Source organism: Lytechinus variegatus, chromosome 10, assembly GCF_018143015.1.
Source record: "Lytechinus variegatus isolate NC3 chromosome 10, Lvar_3.0, whole genome shotgun sequence".
Classification (NCBI taxonomy): domain Eukaryota; kingdom Metazoa; phylum Echinodermata; class Echinoidea; order Temnopleuroida; family Toxopneustidae; genus Lytechinus; species Lytechinus variegatus.
The window spans coordinates 6,940,315-6,961,125 of record NC_054749.1 but is presented as its reverse complement, the minus strand read 5'-3'; the positions used below and the strand labels follow the sequence as shown (position 1 = coordinate 6,961,125).

The 20,811-nt window shown below is 36.2% G+C and overlaps 1 protein-coding gene across 1 annotated transcript; it reads right to left on the bottom strand.

Annotated features, from left to right (window-relative positions):
- Positions 1-8,467: 8,467 nt before the first annotated feature.
- LOC121422583 lies at positions 8,468-19,048 on the bottom strand. Its single transcript, XM_041617733.1, has 3 exons — positions 18,360-19,048; positions 14,995-16,462; positions 8,468-9,284 (listed from the first exon to the last, which is right to left on the bottom strand). The coding sequence occupies exons 1-3, from the start codon at positions 18,967-18,969 to the stop codon at positions 8,468-8,470; spliced, it is 2,895 nt and encodes a 964-aa protein (XP_041473667.1). The 5' UTR covers positions 18,970-19,048.
- Between the last annotated feature and the right edge of the window lie 1,763 nt (positions 19,049-20,811).

The window sequence follows — 20,811 nt, the reverse complement described above, 5'->3', positions numbered from 1 at the left end:
GTGTTAGTGCCCTAAGCCCTTTCACCTACATGTCAGTGAATGGTATGTCAGATCAACACAATGGGCGATTTCAAGTCCGATGTTGGAAGCACGATTTTTCTAGCTCTAAAACCTATTGTGAGTTAACACAAAATGATCCAGATCCCAAAACTCTAAGCTCAACACCTAGTAATTGAATTTTCATGACCATCTTCATTTTAATTATGTTTGGCGTTATACTCGTGTAAGAGATGACCTAACACTAACACTAAAAGGTCAACACTGACTTGAAATCGGAAATGTGGGGCTTCGCCATGCCCTCTTATCATTGCAAGCACAGCTCGAAAGTAGGACGGAGGTTATATCCTCATATTTTGCTGCTTTAAAAAAAAATCTATTCAATATCATTATCTATATAATTATATTCCATCCCTTATCAAGAATAGTCCATTCAGTATATAATGAGATGTGGTTGACAAGAGAGCACATGGGTGTATAAAATATCACTTCATAAGGCACATAAAGGTGTAATATTTTTATAAATAAAGAGATAAAATCAAATTGAATTATTATTAATTCTCCTTTTCCCACTTCTCAATTTCGCCCTAGTTACCTTTGCCTTTCGTCACATGACCCGATGAAGCGGCCAAACCGGGGGGGGGGGGGCGGTATTGGGAGTACTGAAGCAACCTCACTTGCTAAACAGTTCAGTTTTATTGTGTAATGTTAAATTGATATGTGTGCTCTTGAATTTCATTTCTTTTATATTGCATGTAGTTTTTCTTTTTCTGTAATTGTTCACCATTGTATTATGATTGTTATATGTATTTTTATACTGGGCTCTCTATGTACTGAAGAGACTACCCTGTCTAAAGAAAACAGAAATAAATAAATAAATAAATAATACAATTTTACCGAAATCCTCTTCATGTTGTAGTAGTGAAAAACCCTGGTAACCTTTTTTTTTCTTATTGCCTATCAATTTTTTTTCCTAACCAAAATTACCTTCACCTTGGACTGTAACCCGTCCTCCTTTCTTTGGCTTGTCAATTTTTCTTCCAAACCATCACCCTCTATTATAAAAAATATCTTTCTTAGAGCTCTGTTTCGTCAACACAGATTAGTCATCACTTATTCATTCCTTGTCATTATTTACCCCCTAAAAATAAAAATGAGGAGAAACATATAGGACCCAATCAACACACGGTAGAAATGGGTCAATATCTGTATTAATTACTTTATTTATGAACAGAAAATTATCAGTTGTTGAAATCAACATTCTTGCACCAGATCAAAAGAAGTGATGATAAAACTAAATACAAAAATATATCTATAAAAAAACAGAAAACTAACAGAAATGACTATTTGATAAGAGTTCATTCATAATTATGCGAACATCATCTCGATCAGTAAACTTCCTTCGATAATCTTAAATCCAACAGCTCTTCCTAAGCAAAGGTCATATCCTACAAAGTACATGATTATATACTTCATTGATCATTTAAAAAATCGCAAAAATTATATAAATGCACATTAACGAATCAAATTTAATGAAATGTAATAAATGTATATCGTCACAACATCCAAACATCCCATTAAGTGACACTTGTATAAAGATTTAAGATAGGGGAAGGGGGGGGGTCAAGTAAGTTTTAGCAAAAATGCGATTCACATCTTCCGGAAAAACGAATTTTGTTAATTTACATCCCGACATAGCAGCCAATCAAACTGTTTATTCACACTGGTGATAATTTTTTTTTTACAAACATAATGTTATACATATATTATTTGAAACAAATGTAGCCATAGGTCATTCAAAACATTTAAATGTAACAGAAACAAAATAAAATATGACAATGTGATATACAGTCATTTCTCATATCCACTGTTGACAAATTCTGAAAAATAGATCAATGCATTGGCCGTTATACTGAACTCCAGTTTAATTTAGACCATTATTATGGTTTCACCTTGTGCTAAAAGTATCGTAAGCTAAAAATGTATTAGGTTTACATTGTATGTTTCTTGTGGTTATTATGTTGTTTCCCTATGGATTAATGATGAAGAAATGTATTTCAAATAATGATATACCGTAGTTACGAAAGATTTTGAGTGAAAAGCGAGCTGATAAATTTAGCCTGTAATATTGGTTCACATCTGACTCGCCACAGTTCATTTACAACTTTAGCAGTGGATAGACATATATATAGACAGGTAGATGTATGCTGGTTTATTTGATATAAGTAATACATCACAACGGCCGAGTAGAATTGTGATGTATTCAAATATAAATTAACGTCAATCAATACATTAAAATGAAATGCATGACATTGAATGATAGTTGATATTAGTGAGTGCAGAATAAATACTATGGAATCGAAATATGATTCGAATAGCATAATGACAATGTCTATTAATTAATAATTGCAAAAATAAATATATATCATTCTTATGCATCAATAATTACACATAACATCGTAGCCATGACGTGTTTTCCTTCATCAAGAAATTTATCCACACTGTGCTGCACTCGACCCAGGTGAGGTGAATGGGTACCCGGCAGGAGAAATTCCTTGCATGCACTGAGCGCCGGTGATGGTAGCTCGAACTAAAGCCGGGGTTATAATAGCAGCACTATGTATCCTCTGGCAAAAAGTGCTTTATAAATCCAGCTATTATTATCATAACTAACAGTGAAATAGCAGAAATCGAAATTAATTGAGTTGCATTCGAATTGAAGTGAAAATTGAGTGATACATAAATTATCATAAATTAGTTATTATAAATGTATAGTAGCTTCATTTTTTTGTTGGGGGAGGGGGAGGGAAATCAAACAATGATTTGAAAAGTAGTTAAATGTATATAACGAAAAGTGGAATAGCGGTAATAATGAAGTAAGATTAACTGATAAAGAGTTTTAATGTGATTTTGAATTGAACCAGAGTTTAGAATATTGTCCATTGTGTTTTCAATGAAAGCTGCTCACTATAAATAAATCTCTGTTTAAAAAAGCAAATGTCGAATTTTTGCGGCATTTGTGCATAGTTAGAATGCAGAGAACCTTGACAAGTATTATGAAGGTGATCTTCAGAGAATATGGACAAACAATCTGGAATTCACAACTCAGATCTGCAAAACGCAATAATCATGAGAAACTCCCCCAACACTGATCTTTATTTTGTATTTATTTTAACAGCTATATGGGGACAATGGTTATAGAATTGTGACCAGATATGATAACAACTGTATATCATGGTAATGCTAAGTTATGGTGTTGGGGGAAAAACATGTTTTTGCGCTTACCAAGAGTTGCGTTAACACGCAAGAGTGTCTTGCGAAAACATGGATGATAATCGAATATACTTATTTTGTACGAAGCATCATGAGCGTGGGAAGAATGGGTTCAAATTTTGAGGCTATTATTGTTGTTGTTGTTGGTGCAACTCTCTTCTTTAAAGGTCAAGTCCACCTCAGAAAAATGTTCATTTGAATCAATAGAGAAAAATCAGACAAGCACAATGCTTAAAATTTCATCAAAATCGGATGTAAAATAAGAAAGTTATGACATTTCAAAATTTCGTTTATTTTTAACAAAATAGTTACATGAACGAGCCAGTTACATCCAAATGAGAGAGTCGATGATGTCACTCACTCACTATTTCTTTTTCTTTATTGTTTGAATTATACAATATTGCAATTTTTACGAATTTGACGATTATGACCTCCTTGCCTGAAGCACAGAATGTTAAAATAGTGGAATTCCAGGTGTTCAGGGAGGAATGAAACTTCATTTCACATGGCAATGATGAGAAAATAAAAATAATTCATATTTCGTTTAGGCCTAATAAAGTACAAAAGAAATAATGAGTGAGTGATGTCATCAGTTCCTCATTTGCATACTGATCGAGATGTGCATATAACTGTTTCGTTAAATGAAGCGAAACTTTAAAATGCCATAACTTTCTTATTTTACATCGGAATTTGATGAAATTTTCAGTGTTATGCTTGTTGAATTTTTCTCTTTTTATTCGAATCAAGTTTTTGTTGGGGTGGACTTGTCCTTTTAAGAGGCGAATGACGACAGTTATTAGTGAAACTACTTTGTATAAACTAGAAGTCTATACAGGGATGGGAGAGGGAGACGTCCCTGGTCTATACTAGTACTTTTAGGTCTTGCCTGATGTTTCATTTTAGCGTAACTTTTTTAATCATATAATTTGTTTTAAAGCCTCCACAGATCCCATGAATATGAACATTTATTTGCAAAAACTTAAATTCTAGATATTTTATACTAAATGTTGGGAAAAGTAACCCCAAATTAAAACAAAATCAATATATTTGCCTTTCAACTCAACGAATCTTTTCGTCACAGAGACCAGCTGAAAATCTCACAAATTCTGAAGTTTGTGACGGAGACCACTAATAGGCAACACTGCGTAAAGGTAATTCGTGCACCTTTCCTTTGTTGAACTCGGATAAACTTTGGCAACGAAGTGACGAGTTACGAGATATAATAGGATTTTTTTTCGAGCAATAACTTTTGAAGAATAAATAGCGCAAAACAATCACTTAACTTCAACAATAGTGAATTTATCCTTGAATTTGCATGGATCCGTGACGTTCCATTGTTGGTTGGAAGCGTGTGAACATTAGTATTTGAAAGTGTCAAAGTGACCAACTATAAATAAAATCAGTGTTGCTTGAGGGCCAACTAAATGGAAAGACTTATCTGTAAATTGTCCTAGCTTACAGAAAACCATGGTAAGTCTATGCAGAAAATCGCCCCGCATAATGTGACAAGCAAAAGACATTTTATTGGTCAAATAATGTCATGAATGTTGGTATTGACACGTCTCCCAGTTTAACATTCCTCTTCCGCGCAAGAGTGATATAAAAAGATTATTAACCTACTATGTATCATGAAAACTGAAACCTAATGCATCCTGAAGGACTTGAATGCTCTTTTAATAAAGATGACAAAAAATTCCGAGATATGAACAAAGAAAGATACTTTTTGTTCTACTGTCGTTATAGACTGAAGGGGAATTCCGCATTGTGATGAAATGAATATCGTTATGTAGAGGTCTAATTGCTTTCGGATTTGTTCAGTTGTTTCTATTTATACCATGTCTTGTTAATCATTGTAGAGAGATCCAGTCACTTGAAAAGAAAAAAAAATAACTGCTTCCTTGTAGTCGTAAGGTGTGCGGTGGCCTTAATATGAATCCTCCGAATAGCGACATGATTTCATGAAACTATGATGTATTTGAATAATACATGATACCAATAGGTAAACATTAACAAAAACATGCAATGAGAATATAATGATTTAATAGCAAAACGCTGGTTGCCAGAGACCATATTTTTTTTTAGAAACCTATCTTAGAAACTACGATGAACTGGCTGAGGGGTTTTGAAAGTCAAGGATAAATTCTTGAAGTTTGTTGTTCAGCAAGTCATCCCTTTCTCGTTTAAAATTGCTCACAAAACGCAGGGTAAATTGAATATCGGCTTTTTTTTGCCTTGGTTGTCAAGCAGATTGTCGACTCAGCTGTCAAGTGGAATGTTCGTTTGGTTGTCAAGTAAATTGCCGAGATGATCTGGAGAGTGTACTTGTCACCCCAACTCAACAACATATTGACTCGACAACCCGACAATCATTTTTATTTATCATTAAACACGACGATATATTTGAACGGGATGGTTGTCAAAGCATACTTTCTAGTTGATTTCAAGCTGATTGTCATGTGGGTTGACGAGTAGATTGTCGTGTTGGTTGTCAAGTAGATTGTCAAGCTGATTGTCGTGTTGATTGACGAGTAGATTGTCAAGTTGATTGCCATGCTGGTTGACGAGTAGATTGTCGAGTTTATTGTCAAGTAGATTGTCGAGTTGATTGTCTTGTTGATCGTCAAGTAGCAGGGTTGGCTGATTTAAATCACGTTGATTTAAATCGTGATTTAAATCGCGATTTAAATCACCATGATTTTTTTAAAAAAATCATTGATTTAAATCACTTCCATTGAAACATGTACAAATCATGGACAAAGTATTTGTTCAATGCAGTTTTAATTCTTCAAGTCAACTGAAAAACTTTGAATTAACTTTATATCAATAAAAGATCAACAAAGTCTTCATATCTACTTAAAACAAATTAAAATCAAATTAATAAAATCAGGTAATTCCTTAAAAACTACAGATGTATGTTGTCAATAGGTAGGGGAAGGCGGGGTAAGTTGAGCATAGGGGCAAGTTGAGCCACCAGCCCCAGGCCAATAATGAATGAGTCAGACATTGTGGTGGGTTCATGTATTGATGACCCATAGCATAACCCCTAACCCCACCACATTGTTTTCAACTTTGAAACAAAAAGTAGTTTTTTAGAGGGAATAATATGAATTTCACCCAAAAAAGTAAAAAAGAGTGTGAAATAGATAAGTGCTTTATAAACACACACGTCTTTAAATATAATAAAGACATGATAACAACATTATTAGTCCAGGTATTGATCTTCATTCTTGTCATAGTCTTTTATAGGATGGATGCATAATAAATGTGTGGATACAAAATTATCGCACTAAGTTCGGACTGGGGTGAGTTGAGCCAAACAGCATGGGGCAAGTTGAGCCATAGTAATTCCTATGGTAAGCTATCTTAAAAAACAAACAATCCATAAAAATCGATTGAAATGCTGGCTGAAAGGAGCAAATTTACATGACTGCTCTTTTCCTTTTAAAGGATGTTAGTATTTATAGATAATTAGCAAGTGAACAGACTTAGAACAAAAAAATGACATGCTGGTTCTCCCCTTATACATTTTGTACATAGTTTTTGTGGCTCAACTTACCCCAGAAGGTGGCTCAAACTTACCTCATATATGGGGCAAGTTGAGCCATTTGACATCGCTTTTTTCAAAGGTCACGATGACTTTCAGTGTGGGGATAGAAAGTTATATATAGGTGGAAAATATTTCAGAAGAATTAAATTTCAAGGCAAGGTACTTATTTCGACAAGATTATTAATCATATCAATTCTAACATGCAAAAAGCAAAAACTGTCACAACTTACCTCGCCTTCCCCTACTCATTTTTTGTAAATTATGTCGAGTTTTTCTTCTGAAATTTTACATTCTTTGTCAGTTATTATTAGTCAATTTCTTTCTTAACGTAAAGTTTTCACATAATCCAAAGACTTTTCAGAGAGCAGTTTGTAAAAAAAAAAATAATATATAAAAGTCGATGAGAAAAGGTTTGTTGGCAGTTTTCCAGTTTTGATCCTTCGCCTACACATAACTACTTCTGTCATGTAAAATAAAAAATGATACTTGCATGTAATCAACATATTTAACATGCCTCTTATTTCGTATTGTTACATTTATCATACATTTGATGTTTTGAATAACATAATTATAAAAATCACATTAACATAATGTAGTACAGTCATAATTTGACTGTTGAGAAAAGCTTTCTCTTATAAACCTTTTAAGTCACTGCAGCCCATTTTATGTTCAGTGCTACAAATAATGGAAGTTTTGTATCTGCATGTAATAATGGAAAGAGCTCTATAACAACAATTTGCAAAACTCAGAATAAACATTTAACACTGTATTTTAACGTTAAGATGCAGGTACTTCAGTTACAGTCATTGGCAGTTGTAAGCTGTGTCTCATTTAAAATAAAATACTTCTTTTTGTAATACATATGTTGTAATTTAAGCAGTTTTGCAGTTTTTATCCTTTAAGTTAAAAGTAAGTAGATTTTTTTTCATACTTCATGGATCAAACAGATTTTTTTGTAGAGAATATGGGAATAAAAATTGTAGATTAATGTAAAAAAATCACAGTAACAGAATGTAGTATAGTCACCCTTTGACTAAGCTATCTCATATATTGTTCTCCAAAACTGAGAGTTTTGCATCTATATCTGTAGCAAGAGAAGAGCTTTTTATCAAAAAGATCCTTAAAATATACAGTTGTAGTCTCTCTTTGACTATTGTAAAGCTGTGACTAATTGAAAAAAATCATTGATGAGAAATATTTCTCTTACAATATACATGAATACTAGTAATTGGCAAAGGGTTTGTTGGCAGTTTTGATAAGGGATTTTTTTCTCTTGGATTTTTTTAAATATTTGAATGAAAAATCCCAGAGGGGAATTTTCTCTACTCACTGGGAATTCCCTATGGAATATTCCTTCATAGGCCTATGTATGATAGAATTAAGTCCAGATACAGTCATGATTCCTCAAATTTATTTTTAATTGTCCTTTTTTACTGGATTTTAATTACAAAATATGTGGTTAAGAACAATATTAGGAGTGAAATGTATAACATCAATATTGATGTCATTGTAAGAGTAAGGGGGGGGGATAATTACCCTTTTTTTCGAAGGAACTTTAAAAAAATAAAAAAAAATAAAAAAATCTGATTTAAATAAAAAAAATCTGATTTAAATCAAATAAATCCGATTTTTTTTATTTTTTTAAAAAAATCAAAAAATCGCCAACCCTGTCAAGTAGGTTGTCGTGTTGATTGTCGTGTTGGTTGTCGAGTTGATTGTTGTGTTGGTTGTCAAGTAGGTTGTCGAGTTGATTGTCGTGTTGGTTGTCAAGTAGGTTGTGGTGTTGATTGTCGTGTTCGTTGTCGAGTTGATTGTTGTGTTGGTTGTCAAGTAGGTTGTCGTGTTGATTGTCGTGTTGGTTGTCAAGTAGGTTGTGGTGTTGATTGTCGTGTTGGTTGTCAAGTAGGTTGTCGTGTTGATTGTCAAGTAGGTTGTCGAGTTGATTGTCGTGTTGATTGTCAAGTAGGTTGTCGAGTTGATTGTTGTGTTGGTTGTCAAGTAGGTTGTCGAGTTGATTGTCGTGTTGGTTGTCAAGTAGGTTGTGGTGTTGATTGTCGTGTTGGTTGTCGAGTTGATTGTTGTGTTGGTTGTCAAGTAGGTTGTCGAGTTGATCGTCAAGTAGGTTGTGTTCGTTTTTATGTAGGCTGTCGTGTTGGTTGTCAAGTAGGTTGTCGTGTTGGTTGCCATGTTGGTTGACGAGTAGATTGTTGTCATGTCAAGTAGGTTGTCGTGTTTGTTGTCAAGTAGATTGGTGAGTTGATTGTCAAGTAAGTTGTCGTGTTGGTTGACGAGTACATTGTCAAGTTGGTTGTCAAGTAGATTATAATATTTGACAAACATCACGTTATCGAGGCGGTGGTCAAGTTCCAGGTGAATACTGTTGTCTACTGCATTGTCAAGTTGCTTTTTAAGTACGACGGTACGAAGGTTGTCGAGTTGGTTAACGAGTTGATTACCAGGTTGGTTGCTAGGTTGGATTTCAAAGTTGTTTAAAGAGTTAATTTATGAGTTTGTCAATCAGTTATTGGGTTGTTTTGGGTTGATTTACTTGTTGGTTATTGATCTGGTTACACAGGCTATTGACGAGTTGCTTGTCTAGTTGGTTATTGATATGGTTAAAAAGACGATTGACCAGTTGATTTGCTAAATTTGTTCAGTAGTTAGTATCAAGTTTAGCCTATTTTCACAAAATGATTACTTGAAAACTCCGCTTTAGTTGGTTCTGTCATTGAAACCTTGATTTTGATTTAAAGTCGAACTTGGTTACCATGTAATTACATTTGTACGGAGAGTTGTCATCAATAATCCCGATCAATGATAAGTTTATAGATGTTTATTTTTTAGTAAGGTGACGAGTGATGTTATTCATCCAGGATGTGGCGGGCTGGGTCAATATATTAAATACTTTAAGTATATTGAACTCGTATCTTTAATAATAATAATAATAGCTGGATTTAATTACAAAGCTCCTTTTGCCTGAGGATACAAAGCGAATTCGAAAAAGTCAGAGCATTACATGTTGTCCTCATTCAGCGCCGCTGTCACAGGGTAGATTTTTAGCCTATACCTTGTGGTTGGGATCTTTTGACTGCAGTGTTCCACGTACCCACAGACTTTTATAAACTTGTTAACAGAATATCAAACACACTAATAATTAGATTTTTAGAAAACCTTCATTAAAGCTATTCTAACAGGGATTACAGGTTATAAACAAAGTACAAACAAATGAAGATATTAATAGATTTATACAATTCAATTATGCTTAGCTATATATTTCTTTTTTTTCTTCTCTGATTCCTGTTTTCTTTGCTTGAGTGTCCTGACGATACTATCTGTCTGACGTCAGCTCCTGTCTCTGGATAGACTTTAGACCAATAATTCCGTCCCGTCACTTTAACTACAGTTACAGATCATACATCTAAACACCCTGTCAAACTATATATAAATATAACTCATTTCTAGTGATTTGTTCAAACCTCAAATATTCATAGATATATCAAGTTGTATTATATTGACAGGTTAAACATCTTATTAGGAACATATTCATTCTTTTTCCAAAAGTACGTTTTATCACATCCATCACTATTTTGTAATTGTTGGTGGTATTATCAATCAAACTTGCATACATGATACTAATTCTTGACATCATAATCAAACATGAATATACAACATTGTCACAATGAATGCAATCACAACAACATTTAGCACAGTTAAACTCAGTTATATGACATCCACTCTTCCTTATATAAGGGATATCCATTCTTGTACTGCTCGATGTTTCTTCAGCATTCGATACAATTAAACATGATATATCATTGCAGAGGTTGAAAAGAGGTTTGAATCATATTTGGCACAAGAAAAAAAATGAGTAGTAATAAATAGGTTAGAGTCTTCAGTTCCCGAGCCTCATATAGGCGTACCCCAAGGTTCAGTGGTAGGTCCGTTGTTATTTACCATGTTCTCATCTCCTCTAAATGATGTGATTAGGTGTAATGGATTATCTGCAACGTGTTATATGCTGACGATACGCAAGTATGTTTCGGTTAAACCATGTAACATTGATGATGCAATCTCCCAAGTAGAAAAATGTACAAGGGAGATCACACAGTGGTTTACAGCAAATGGTCTGAAATTGAATGATCAGAAAACAAAGATTATACATCTGTCATCTCGTTTTCGCGTAAGTATGAAATTTTCCAGTTGTAAAGTTTGATACGTCATCAATTATGCCACGTCAACAGCCAGAAACCTAGGTGTGATATTTGATGAAAATATGGTTATGAACGAATTTGTTTCTTCAAAATATAAATCAGCATATTTTGCTCTATGTAAACTTGACAGGGTTGATCGGCGCAATTCTTAGATGAGAAGACTACGAAGCAGCTTGTCTAGGTTCTTATGACATGTCGCTTAGATTGCTGCAAGAGATTAATCTTTAGGATGCCCGATTCCCAAATTAACAAATTACAAGTAATTCAAAACTCTGCAGCACGACTAGTCACCCGTACTAAAAATATTTCCGCATCACACCTGTCTTAAAATTACTGCGTATGCTCCCAGCCCTTGCGAGTGTAACATTTAAAGTACTGCTATTAAAGGACAAGTCCACCCCAACAAAATGTTGATTTGAATAAAAAGAGAACAAAATTCAACAAGCATAACACTGAAAATTTCATCAAAATTGGATATAGAGTAAGAAAGTTTAAAGTTTCGCTTAATTTCACAAAACAGTTATATGCACATCCTCGCTGGTAGGCAAATAAGGAGACTATGACGTCGTCCACTCACTATTTCTTTTGTATTTTATTATATGAAATATGAAATATTCTAATTTTCTCCTCATTGTCAGGTGATACAACGATTGATTCCTCCCTGAACATGTGGAATTAGCATTGTTTAATACTATATGGTTCAGTCAAGTTGGCCCTTATTTTCGAATCTATAAAAAATGAAATATTGTATAATTCAAAAAATAAAAAAAAACAAAAGAAATAGTGAGTGATGGAATAATCGACCGAGTCACCTAGTTGTGCATATCACTGTTTTGTGAAAAATAAGCGAAACGAAAATGTCATAACTTTCTTATTCTACATCCTATTTTGATGAAATTTTCAGCACTATGCTAGTTTGATTTTTCTCTATTTATTCAAGTCAGCATTTTTCTGGGGTGGACTTGACCTTTAACTTATCAGTGCCTCCGAGCAATGGCTCCAAAATATCTTATCGATTGTCTAGTTAAGTATATACCATCTCGTAATCTTCGATCAGCTCAGAAGGATCTTTTAAATTTCCAAGTGTTCAGACCAAGTTTTATGAAAAACGATCCTTTGCCCACGCTGCTGCCCCTTCACTGTGGAATACCACCCCATCATATTATATGTAAAGAACTATTCTCCACCCAAGTTTAAATCCATTTTGAAAACCTACTTATTTAATAAGACATTTAAATGAATTAGTGCCACGATTGCCACTAAAATTATCATTTTCTTTGCCTTTTCTGCCTCCTTCAAAAGCGCATAGGGACGCATTTGGCAGTGATATGCGCTATATGAGCATGTTGATGACATTCCTAACATTGCACAATAACAATCAATAATGGTTATAATAAGTACAGGTAACATAAACAAAAATGTGTACTCACATTTCTCGTTGGTGTTTACTGATCTATAACGATTCAAATTTTATCATTGTGGAATCCTAAGATCCGGACTATCAGGTCCCCGTCTAACAAAGAGTTACGATTGATCCAATCAATCGTAACTCTATGAAAAGCCATCAGTGTAATAATTTTTTCTACAGGAAATTTGCACAATGTCCCTTGTAAACAAAAAGAAGCACGGTGAATTTTCAAGAAAACAATGAATGCATGAATATACATCATAGCTGGAAAATATTTTGAACATGCATAATAGATGTTGACGTTGCTGGCCGTCCATAGTTGCGATTGATCGGATCAATCACAACTCTCTGTAAGACGGGCCCCTGGTTGTCCTGAACAACACTTTATTGTATTCACCGAGAGCTGAATATAGTTTTCAGATGGATGAAAACTCGTAACACTTTTGTGCGGTATCTCTGCTGAATAATCAGCACCTTCTGATTTTAGACTCAAATTTTAGTTACATTTATAATAACAAGTTTATTCCATAGACCTAATGGTCAAGAGGTTTGGATCTTCTAATATTCTTGGAAAGTATTCTGAAGTACACTCCCCTCTAAGTACTATCGGCTAATGTGTGGTCACTCACTTTGTCCCGTGAATTTGATTGGTTAAGAGATTTTACTACCACTTCCACCCAGGGGCGGAAATCTCTCCCAAAAGGTGGGGGGGGACAAGGGTCTGGAAAATTTGGCAAGCAAAAAAAAAAAAAAAAAGGCTATTACCTAAAATTTAAGGTCATTTCGACGAAAATATATTTGACAAGCAAAAAAAGGCTATTACCTAAAATTTAAGGTCATTTCGACGAAAATATATTTGACAAGCAAAAAAAAGTCATCTCGTCCGAAAACGCACGTTTAATTCACATTTTGAGTGATATATTTCTTAGCATCACCAAAGACCCAAAATAGTAGGGGGACATTTGATATTGTGTCCCCCTACTATTTTGAGTAGGGGAGACACATCCCCCTGTCCCCCTGGGATTTCCGCCCATGCTTCCACCGAAAGGGTGAGAAACAAAACTCTCATTTCTTCTTGGAAATGTTCTGACGTTTGTCTGGGTCAATGTTTACAATTCTACCCCAATCATGCCGGTCCTTCGCCTTATATGGTCATAAGGTTTCCTTTTCCTAAGAAATCTGGCCGGCCGGTAGTATGACGCTTGACCATCGTCATAATTACTTGGAAAACTTTCACCGGAAGTTCTCTTCTTCCTTGTTATGAATTCATTCATGCCTCAGGAATGTTTCATATCTATTTTATATTGTATAGAACTTACATTGATGAAACATATCAGAATAAATAGAAGACAGTAATTTATCTAAAACTGCAAGGACATGCATTTGCAAGAACAAATCAAGTAGCATACAATATGAAAATTTCATCTCATTACACAACAATTATTAATGCACAGTTATAATTATGCAATTATCAACATGATATGCACAATCAATTCAGTCATCATTTGACAGACGCATTTTAGGCTTTGTGGATGTCAGGGAAGAAATATATTGAATTTAATTCCTTTGATTAGACCCATGTTCTGAGTTTATAATGATAGCTCATGTGTTGCTAATTTTAAGACCTAGATAAAAATGTACATATGTTTTGAATATTTCAAAAGCAAGCGTTGGAAACGTTTGATACCCCTTTAGAGTATAAGATCAGGTGGTTGCCATATTTTGTTCAAGTGTTAGAAATATTTATTGGGTAAGCATTATCATACGGGTGTCATAAATAGCTAATACTGTGCTTTTGCATTGATTAGTGTAAATGTACAGATACACAGGAAGTGTCTTTTAGTGATAAGAATGTGTTGATTTATGCACTCATCTGTTATTGAAATTCTATGAATTACTTTATAGAAATTGTACAGTTAGTCCTAGCAACGGTGGGGTATATTGGGGGTTAATTTCAGTAATTCAGGGAGAACCACCTAAGCTAGAATAGGCCACAGATATTAGTATAACCAGTCGAAGTTAAAACGGAGGGACGACGTCGGTGACGAGATAACGACCCCAGCTGCCGCCGGTTCTCCGCCGACATAATTGGTCAAAATTCATGTTATCATTGGGGGCTCGATCTCGTCCACTAATTCGTTGAAGCCACATCTCTCCGATCAGGGGGCTACTCATCAAGGGGCAACACTGTCTGCGGAGGCCGAGTGGAAGAGACATTGCAAGCTGCGGAGGCCAGGAACTGGACCGACCACCAGGGCCGAGTGGCGCATGTCAGGCCAGATGAGATGATGCGGGCTCAAGTTAACGATTATTGTAAAGATAAGTTTATCTTTTGTTATAAATATTCATGAATATTTTCAATTGTTGAAAAACGAAATCAAAAGAAAGATTGAAGAGATATGATTAAATCTTTTAATAACTGTATTCATCAGTTTTACGTATTCCTTATTTGGTGTCAAGCAGCAGTAGGTAAATAAATAAAAAAGTCACACCCACGTGACAGTGGTATACCAAATAAATTTTCATGTCACTAAATAGTTGCCTTTTATAGGAGGTACTCATGGTATATTCGTTGAGGCTTCTCACTGGATATTGCATCGTCTTGTGGAAAGAAACAATGCCCGATATGGTATTCGTGAACAAGGGGTGGACTGGAAGACGGTGCCGATGAGAGCGACGATGCTGACTGTGATTCTGGTGAAGGATTGTGAGTTGCGTAAGCATAATCTTGGGAAACTGTCTGGTATTGATGCAATTGTGAATCAATGCCTTCACAGGGAATATCTTCGTATTGGGCTTCGTTTAGGAAATCCATTGGATCCACATCCGGACCATTTTGAAAATCACTTGGATTCCTCCCCTCGAAAGCAGGATAGGCATATTCACCCACGATGCCTAGTGGCTCAAGAGAAACGCCTCTATGGTCTCTAATAGGTTCCGGTGTTAGGTAACCGTCATCTTCTTGGCGTCGCTGTTTCGTTCTGAATATTTTGGTCTTTGTGCATTCTCTTGGCTTCCTTGAACTACTGTGTCTGGTTAATCTACTGACAGCCATCCATAGGAAAAATATCAGCGCGGTGGAACCACAGATTATGACGAATATTGCTAATATCCGAGAGTTTCCTTGAAAAAGCCTTGCTTCTGAAGGTATTGTTGGATTAATAGATAATTGGTAAGTGGAATAACTGCCGATCGAGCTGTCTCTGATTGAAATCTCTTCAAATGTGATCAGAGTTCCAGTCGACACGGTTGAGGTGGGCACTGATGTGGAGTGGACACTTGAAAACAGATGTGTGAAAGTGTCCCACACCCTTGCAATGGTGTCACCTATTAAAACTTCGCACATTACAACACTGAATGATCTTTCAAGTCGGTAGTAAGAATTCGTCTCTCCGTCGAACGTCATGTTTTCCAGTAATCCGACTCTCTGACCATCGACGTACCATGAGAAAGTTGGCTGATACCCCGTCATATTCACGGCGCATTTCAGGGTGGCTCCATCTCCTAGGCCAGAGTGTAGTTCAAGTGTCGCCTCAAAGTCAATGCCATCCACCAAACCTGACACTAACTGGCGGTTATTTGCAGGAGAGACTGAAGACCAGTTCTGGAAAATCAGAGTTGCATTGGCTTCACCGGTAATGTCGGGGGAGCACTGGATTTCACAAGTAATTGTAACCTCACCATTCGAAGGAATCTGAGTAGTTGCGTCAACACCCACAAAGAGAGTCCCATCATCGCCATTTGGATGGCAACCAGCTATCATGGGCTTACAGGTCCACAGGAAGGTACAGGCCTGGCGCGAAAGCCCTCTCACATCACACCAAAATTCGGCTTCATTAACCAGACCTACACTGATGCTGGTAGATTCTGGGACGATCCTCGGTGATTGCACTACCTTGATAAGCCCAACGATGCAAGGCTCGACCTCAGCTGCCGTTGCGCGGTATGACAGGGCTTGGCAATAAAGAATCAACCCGTTTAATCGAGGATCCCATCTTAGAGATGAATTGATGTATCGATGTACACCTGAAGGAAGACAAATGACAGAAAACACAATTTATATCAGAACAAGAATTACATGTCGATTTACATTTCTTACATCATCAAGTTTAGATACGTTCATTATTAGATGGATAACATACCAATGTAAGGGGGTTCTACAGGATGAAAATACAAGCATTTCGGTTCAGCAAACAAAATAATGATAAATTCATTACTATGCCATCATGAATGTATTTAAAAAGACGAACAAACAACCAGGCTGTTTATCTGTTTAGGGTGAAGAGAAAGATATTGTCTTACTGGTATCATCACGATAGGGAACAATCAAATCACCAAGATCATTTGATGATTTCAGCTCTGGGAAAGCCTTCCATCTCAGCTCAACTATGGGTTCGCGTGATACCCGACATGAAATATTTACAGATGGGCCTGTCGGAGAAAGGTAAATGATCTTCCCTCGACCACTGGAGTCAGTGCATTCTAATTTTCTCTCATAGATTATTTGAGAAACGGAAGAACTTTCAAAGGCAACAAGGGCTCCTCCTCGACCAAGGGAGTGAACCTCGCAAACATATAGACTTGTGACGAAATTTGAAAGACTAATGGAAGAATGAAGTGTCTTCAAGGAGACATCCCGATGGACAGTTTCGTTAGTTTCGTTGCCTTGGGTTAGTTGGGTATGACTCCACTCTACCGTATACTTATCAGCTTCAATATTGCTGACTATGCAGTGCACAGTCAAATTTTCTCCTTCGATTTCTGGTGTAACTACAATGACTGGTCCAGCGTCATTTGAAATGATTAATTGGAAAGAGCTTACGAGCACGAGGATCAGTACGAGTTTCTTGGCCAGGCCCATTTGATTAAACATGGTTCTCCAGGAACATGGTGGTTCGTCATCACAACATGAGTTTGTACGTTGGTCAATATATAACTGCTACAAAATATCATACAAGTAACAGGACCTTACAACCTTCAATAAGCTTGATAAACCCTTTTGATACTGTTATATGGATTGATTGAGAACAGATCGCAAACAAATGGAAAGTTGTGATGAATTCAGAAACAAACGTCATCAAAACTTTCACATCACAGAAGAGATTTATAAGTGCCTGACTGATATAAACATGACAAGCAGTAAGCTTTATCAAGAACATTTTTTTATATACCGAAAGTAATGTGACAACAGCGCATTACAATCAGCCTTGATGCCAGGCAAAAAAACAAAACAAAAAAAAACTCTCACATCATGAAGAGAGAAAGAAACTCGTTCTTGTGCCACAAGTACTTCCGTCATGTATAACACAATGACCCGTTTTTTTGTATTTGATTTGATTGATTTCCATTTGATTAGGCCTATGTAAGTGTAATTGAAATGGTAAGTGTTACTGCGGAAGTAAGTCACTATTTATTTAAATTCGACTGAAAAACAAACAGCTCATGTGCCAGATACCCAACCAATGTAACAAAGACACTGGTTGAACAAAATACATGTATAAACATTAATTAGAGTATCGTAAAATGCCAAAAGACTAAATCGACTTGTAGGCCTAGTTACATATGATGAATATTATAATGGAAAATGGAAAATAATAAATGGAATTAGTGGTCCCATTAGGGGTCGGATGTATGGCACGAAGAAAGAGAATGACGTAAAATAAAGATGAAAAAAATAAATGTCTGGTCCAACATGTTCTCCGATCACAGAAAATAGAGGACTCAATGATAAGTCTTGAATTCATCATGTAATTAGGCTAGCTAGACGAATGCATGTTACATTTCCATTTCCCCCATTCGTGTTGGTGTTTTAGCAAGGGGGGGGGGGGGTATATAGCCCTGTCCCAGTCACATGATATTGAGCCTCCTGACTATCTGATCTTGACAAATATGTTTATTTTTCTGGGATCATCCTTCAACTTACCATTATCGCCACGAATAAAACCAAATAAATCTCCGACATTGTCATTTCTTCTGTGTAGGGCTTTCCATCTGAGCACAACGATCGGTCTTCGAGGAATCTTACATGAAATATCAACGTGGGGGCCATCTTGGAACAAGTGGATGACTCTTCCTGCACGACCAGACTTGATGCATTCCAATCTTCTCCCATATATCTTTTGAGAAACCAAAGATTGTTTGAAGGTAACTAGGTTGCCGCCTCGTCCGAGAGAGTGCGCCTCACAGACGTACAAACTGATGACGAACATCGGGCCTGGTTCGGACAGAATCAATGAGGACGTGAGCGCCCCTGACACGATGTCCCTGTAGGCAGTTCTGTTGCTCTGTAAAGTTTCCCGGCCTCCTTGAAAAGAGTGGCTCCACTCAATCTTGTACTCGGTAGGGTCAGCATCGTTGAGCGTACACTGGAGAGTTACTGGAGCCTGCCCGTCTGAGATAGTGGCTTGTTCTGGCGTCACGTCCATGCTGATCGATCCAGAACCATTGCATGACATGACAAGTGTCGACATTACCAATACGAAGGTGAGGGAGATACGTCTGGCTAGGTCACTTCTGATCAACATGCTGCACATTTAATACAGGCAAAGGATACAAGAAAAATGGCGTACCATCGAATTTGGATCCGTGTTTATCACTTCCAAACAATTACAGAATTTATTTGTCTAGAAAAGACTGAACGAGAGAAAAATGGTTTCGTTAGGTCTCATGTTAAGGGGTCTATAACCGGCTATCAAGGGGCGGTTTAGGATTATCAGAAGGAGGGAGGCTGACATTGTTCACCCTAAACGATTTCAAATTTCCCTCCAAATTTTGTAAATGCTGTTTGTTAGAATGGTCTCAATAAGGGTCACAGATCACAATCAGTCCTCTGGAAGGTTTGGGGCAAATGTCATTTTTGTCTCCGGCCGGGAAGATAGGGGGGGGGGGGGGGTGTTCATTAATTTTGGTCTGCCTTTCGTTGTCTGTGACTGGTATATTCAATTCAAATAAAAACATTTATTTTCTTCCATTTCATCACATATTTTTCTTGTAAACATAAGTTCATACATAAATCAATTTGTTATGAAAAACATAAATATGTACATGTTGGGTTTAAGGAAGAAGGCATATACCCTAAAAGCCGAGGCTTGTGGCGGGATACGCCACAAGGCGTATTTCAAGGCACTGACAGTCATGACAGTATTTAGAGATGTGATTACAACAAAATTTATTACATATTCGTTCAACTGGGACTATCGAAACTGATCTTGACTTCAAAAGTCCTCTTGTGATGTTAAGCCCCTTTTCAAGATATCACTTATGAAAGTGGAAGCGATTGATGGATGTCATATACCCCTCATCCTACACAGCGTCATGTATTTTCTAGCTTTCAAGGAAATTCTTTAAATTTTCAACTCCCAACAAGTAAAATGAATTCCGCCACTTCAAATGAACACAACATGGAAGAACATTGTTGCTGGTGGCGAAAAGATAAAAAAGGGGAAAAAGAGGAGGAAAATAGAGCACAAATATAGATATAGAGGATTTTGAGTCCTCCCTTCTCAAAGGTCAATGAAAGCGAAAGCATAGAACTAGTCTTTAGAATCTTTAATTAAAGTGCATTTTCAAGGCTCAATCGCTTTGCATCATCGCATTATTCCTTAAAAATGTGCAAGAATCCCATTATATTGTGCCCTACTATACTTTTTCAGTCTCTTTTTGGGCATGGGGTCGGGTTCCAGATTTGGCATCATTTTGAAAGCTATGAGAATTGTAATTGATTAGGCGAAGAAAACCCCAAAGGGGGGGGGGGGTAATATAATTCCTAATGTTTATGATTGACAAGGCAAGTGCACCAAAAATCAAGCTTTTTAGGGTTTGAAATATCCCTAATTTTCTGGAACTCGAACCAATATCATAACATGAAGATACCGAAAACATTTCGTAATGTCAAGTAATTTCTTGAAATAATCTTTATCATTAAATTTCAGTGTATTATCTTCATTTATGAAAATTAATGGCTTGGGGGAAATGCGAATGAAATTGCATTTGAGATGTTTTTTAAATTAAGATTTTAATTGAAATTTTCACGCTCGGTTGCTTCCTCCCTTGCATATATGCCGCAAAGTAGATATGTTAGTGCAGTCGAAAATGAGGGGGGGGGGTGGCCCCAAGACCCCTTTATTTATATACGCCAGTTCAACATAATACATTCGCACGCGGCAGCATGTTGCAGTATAAAAATATGTGAAAATCTGATCTCATGTGAAAAATAATACACAGAGGAGATTCATAAATCTGTTCGTGAAGTATGACATTGCGTACGACGAAAGTAGATATGCAGCAGATTATCTTCTCAATCGCAACATCTCGAGTCGAAACATGCCGAACAAAAAAACTACATATTTAAGGGTAATATATTAATTTGTTTAAAG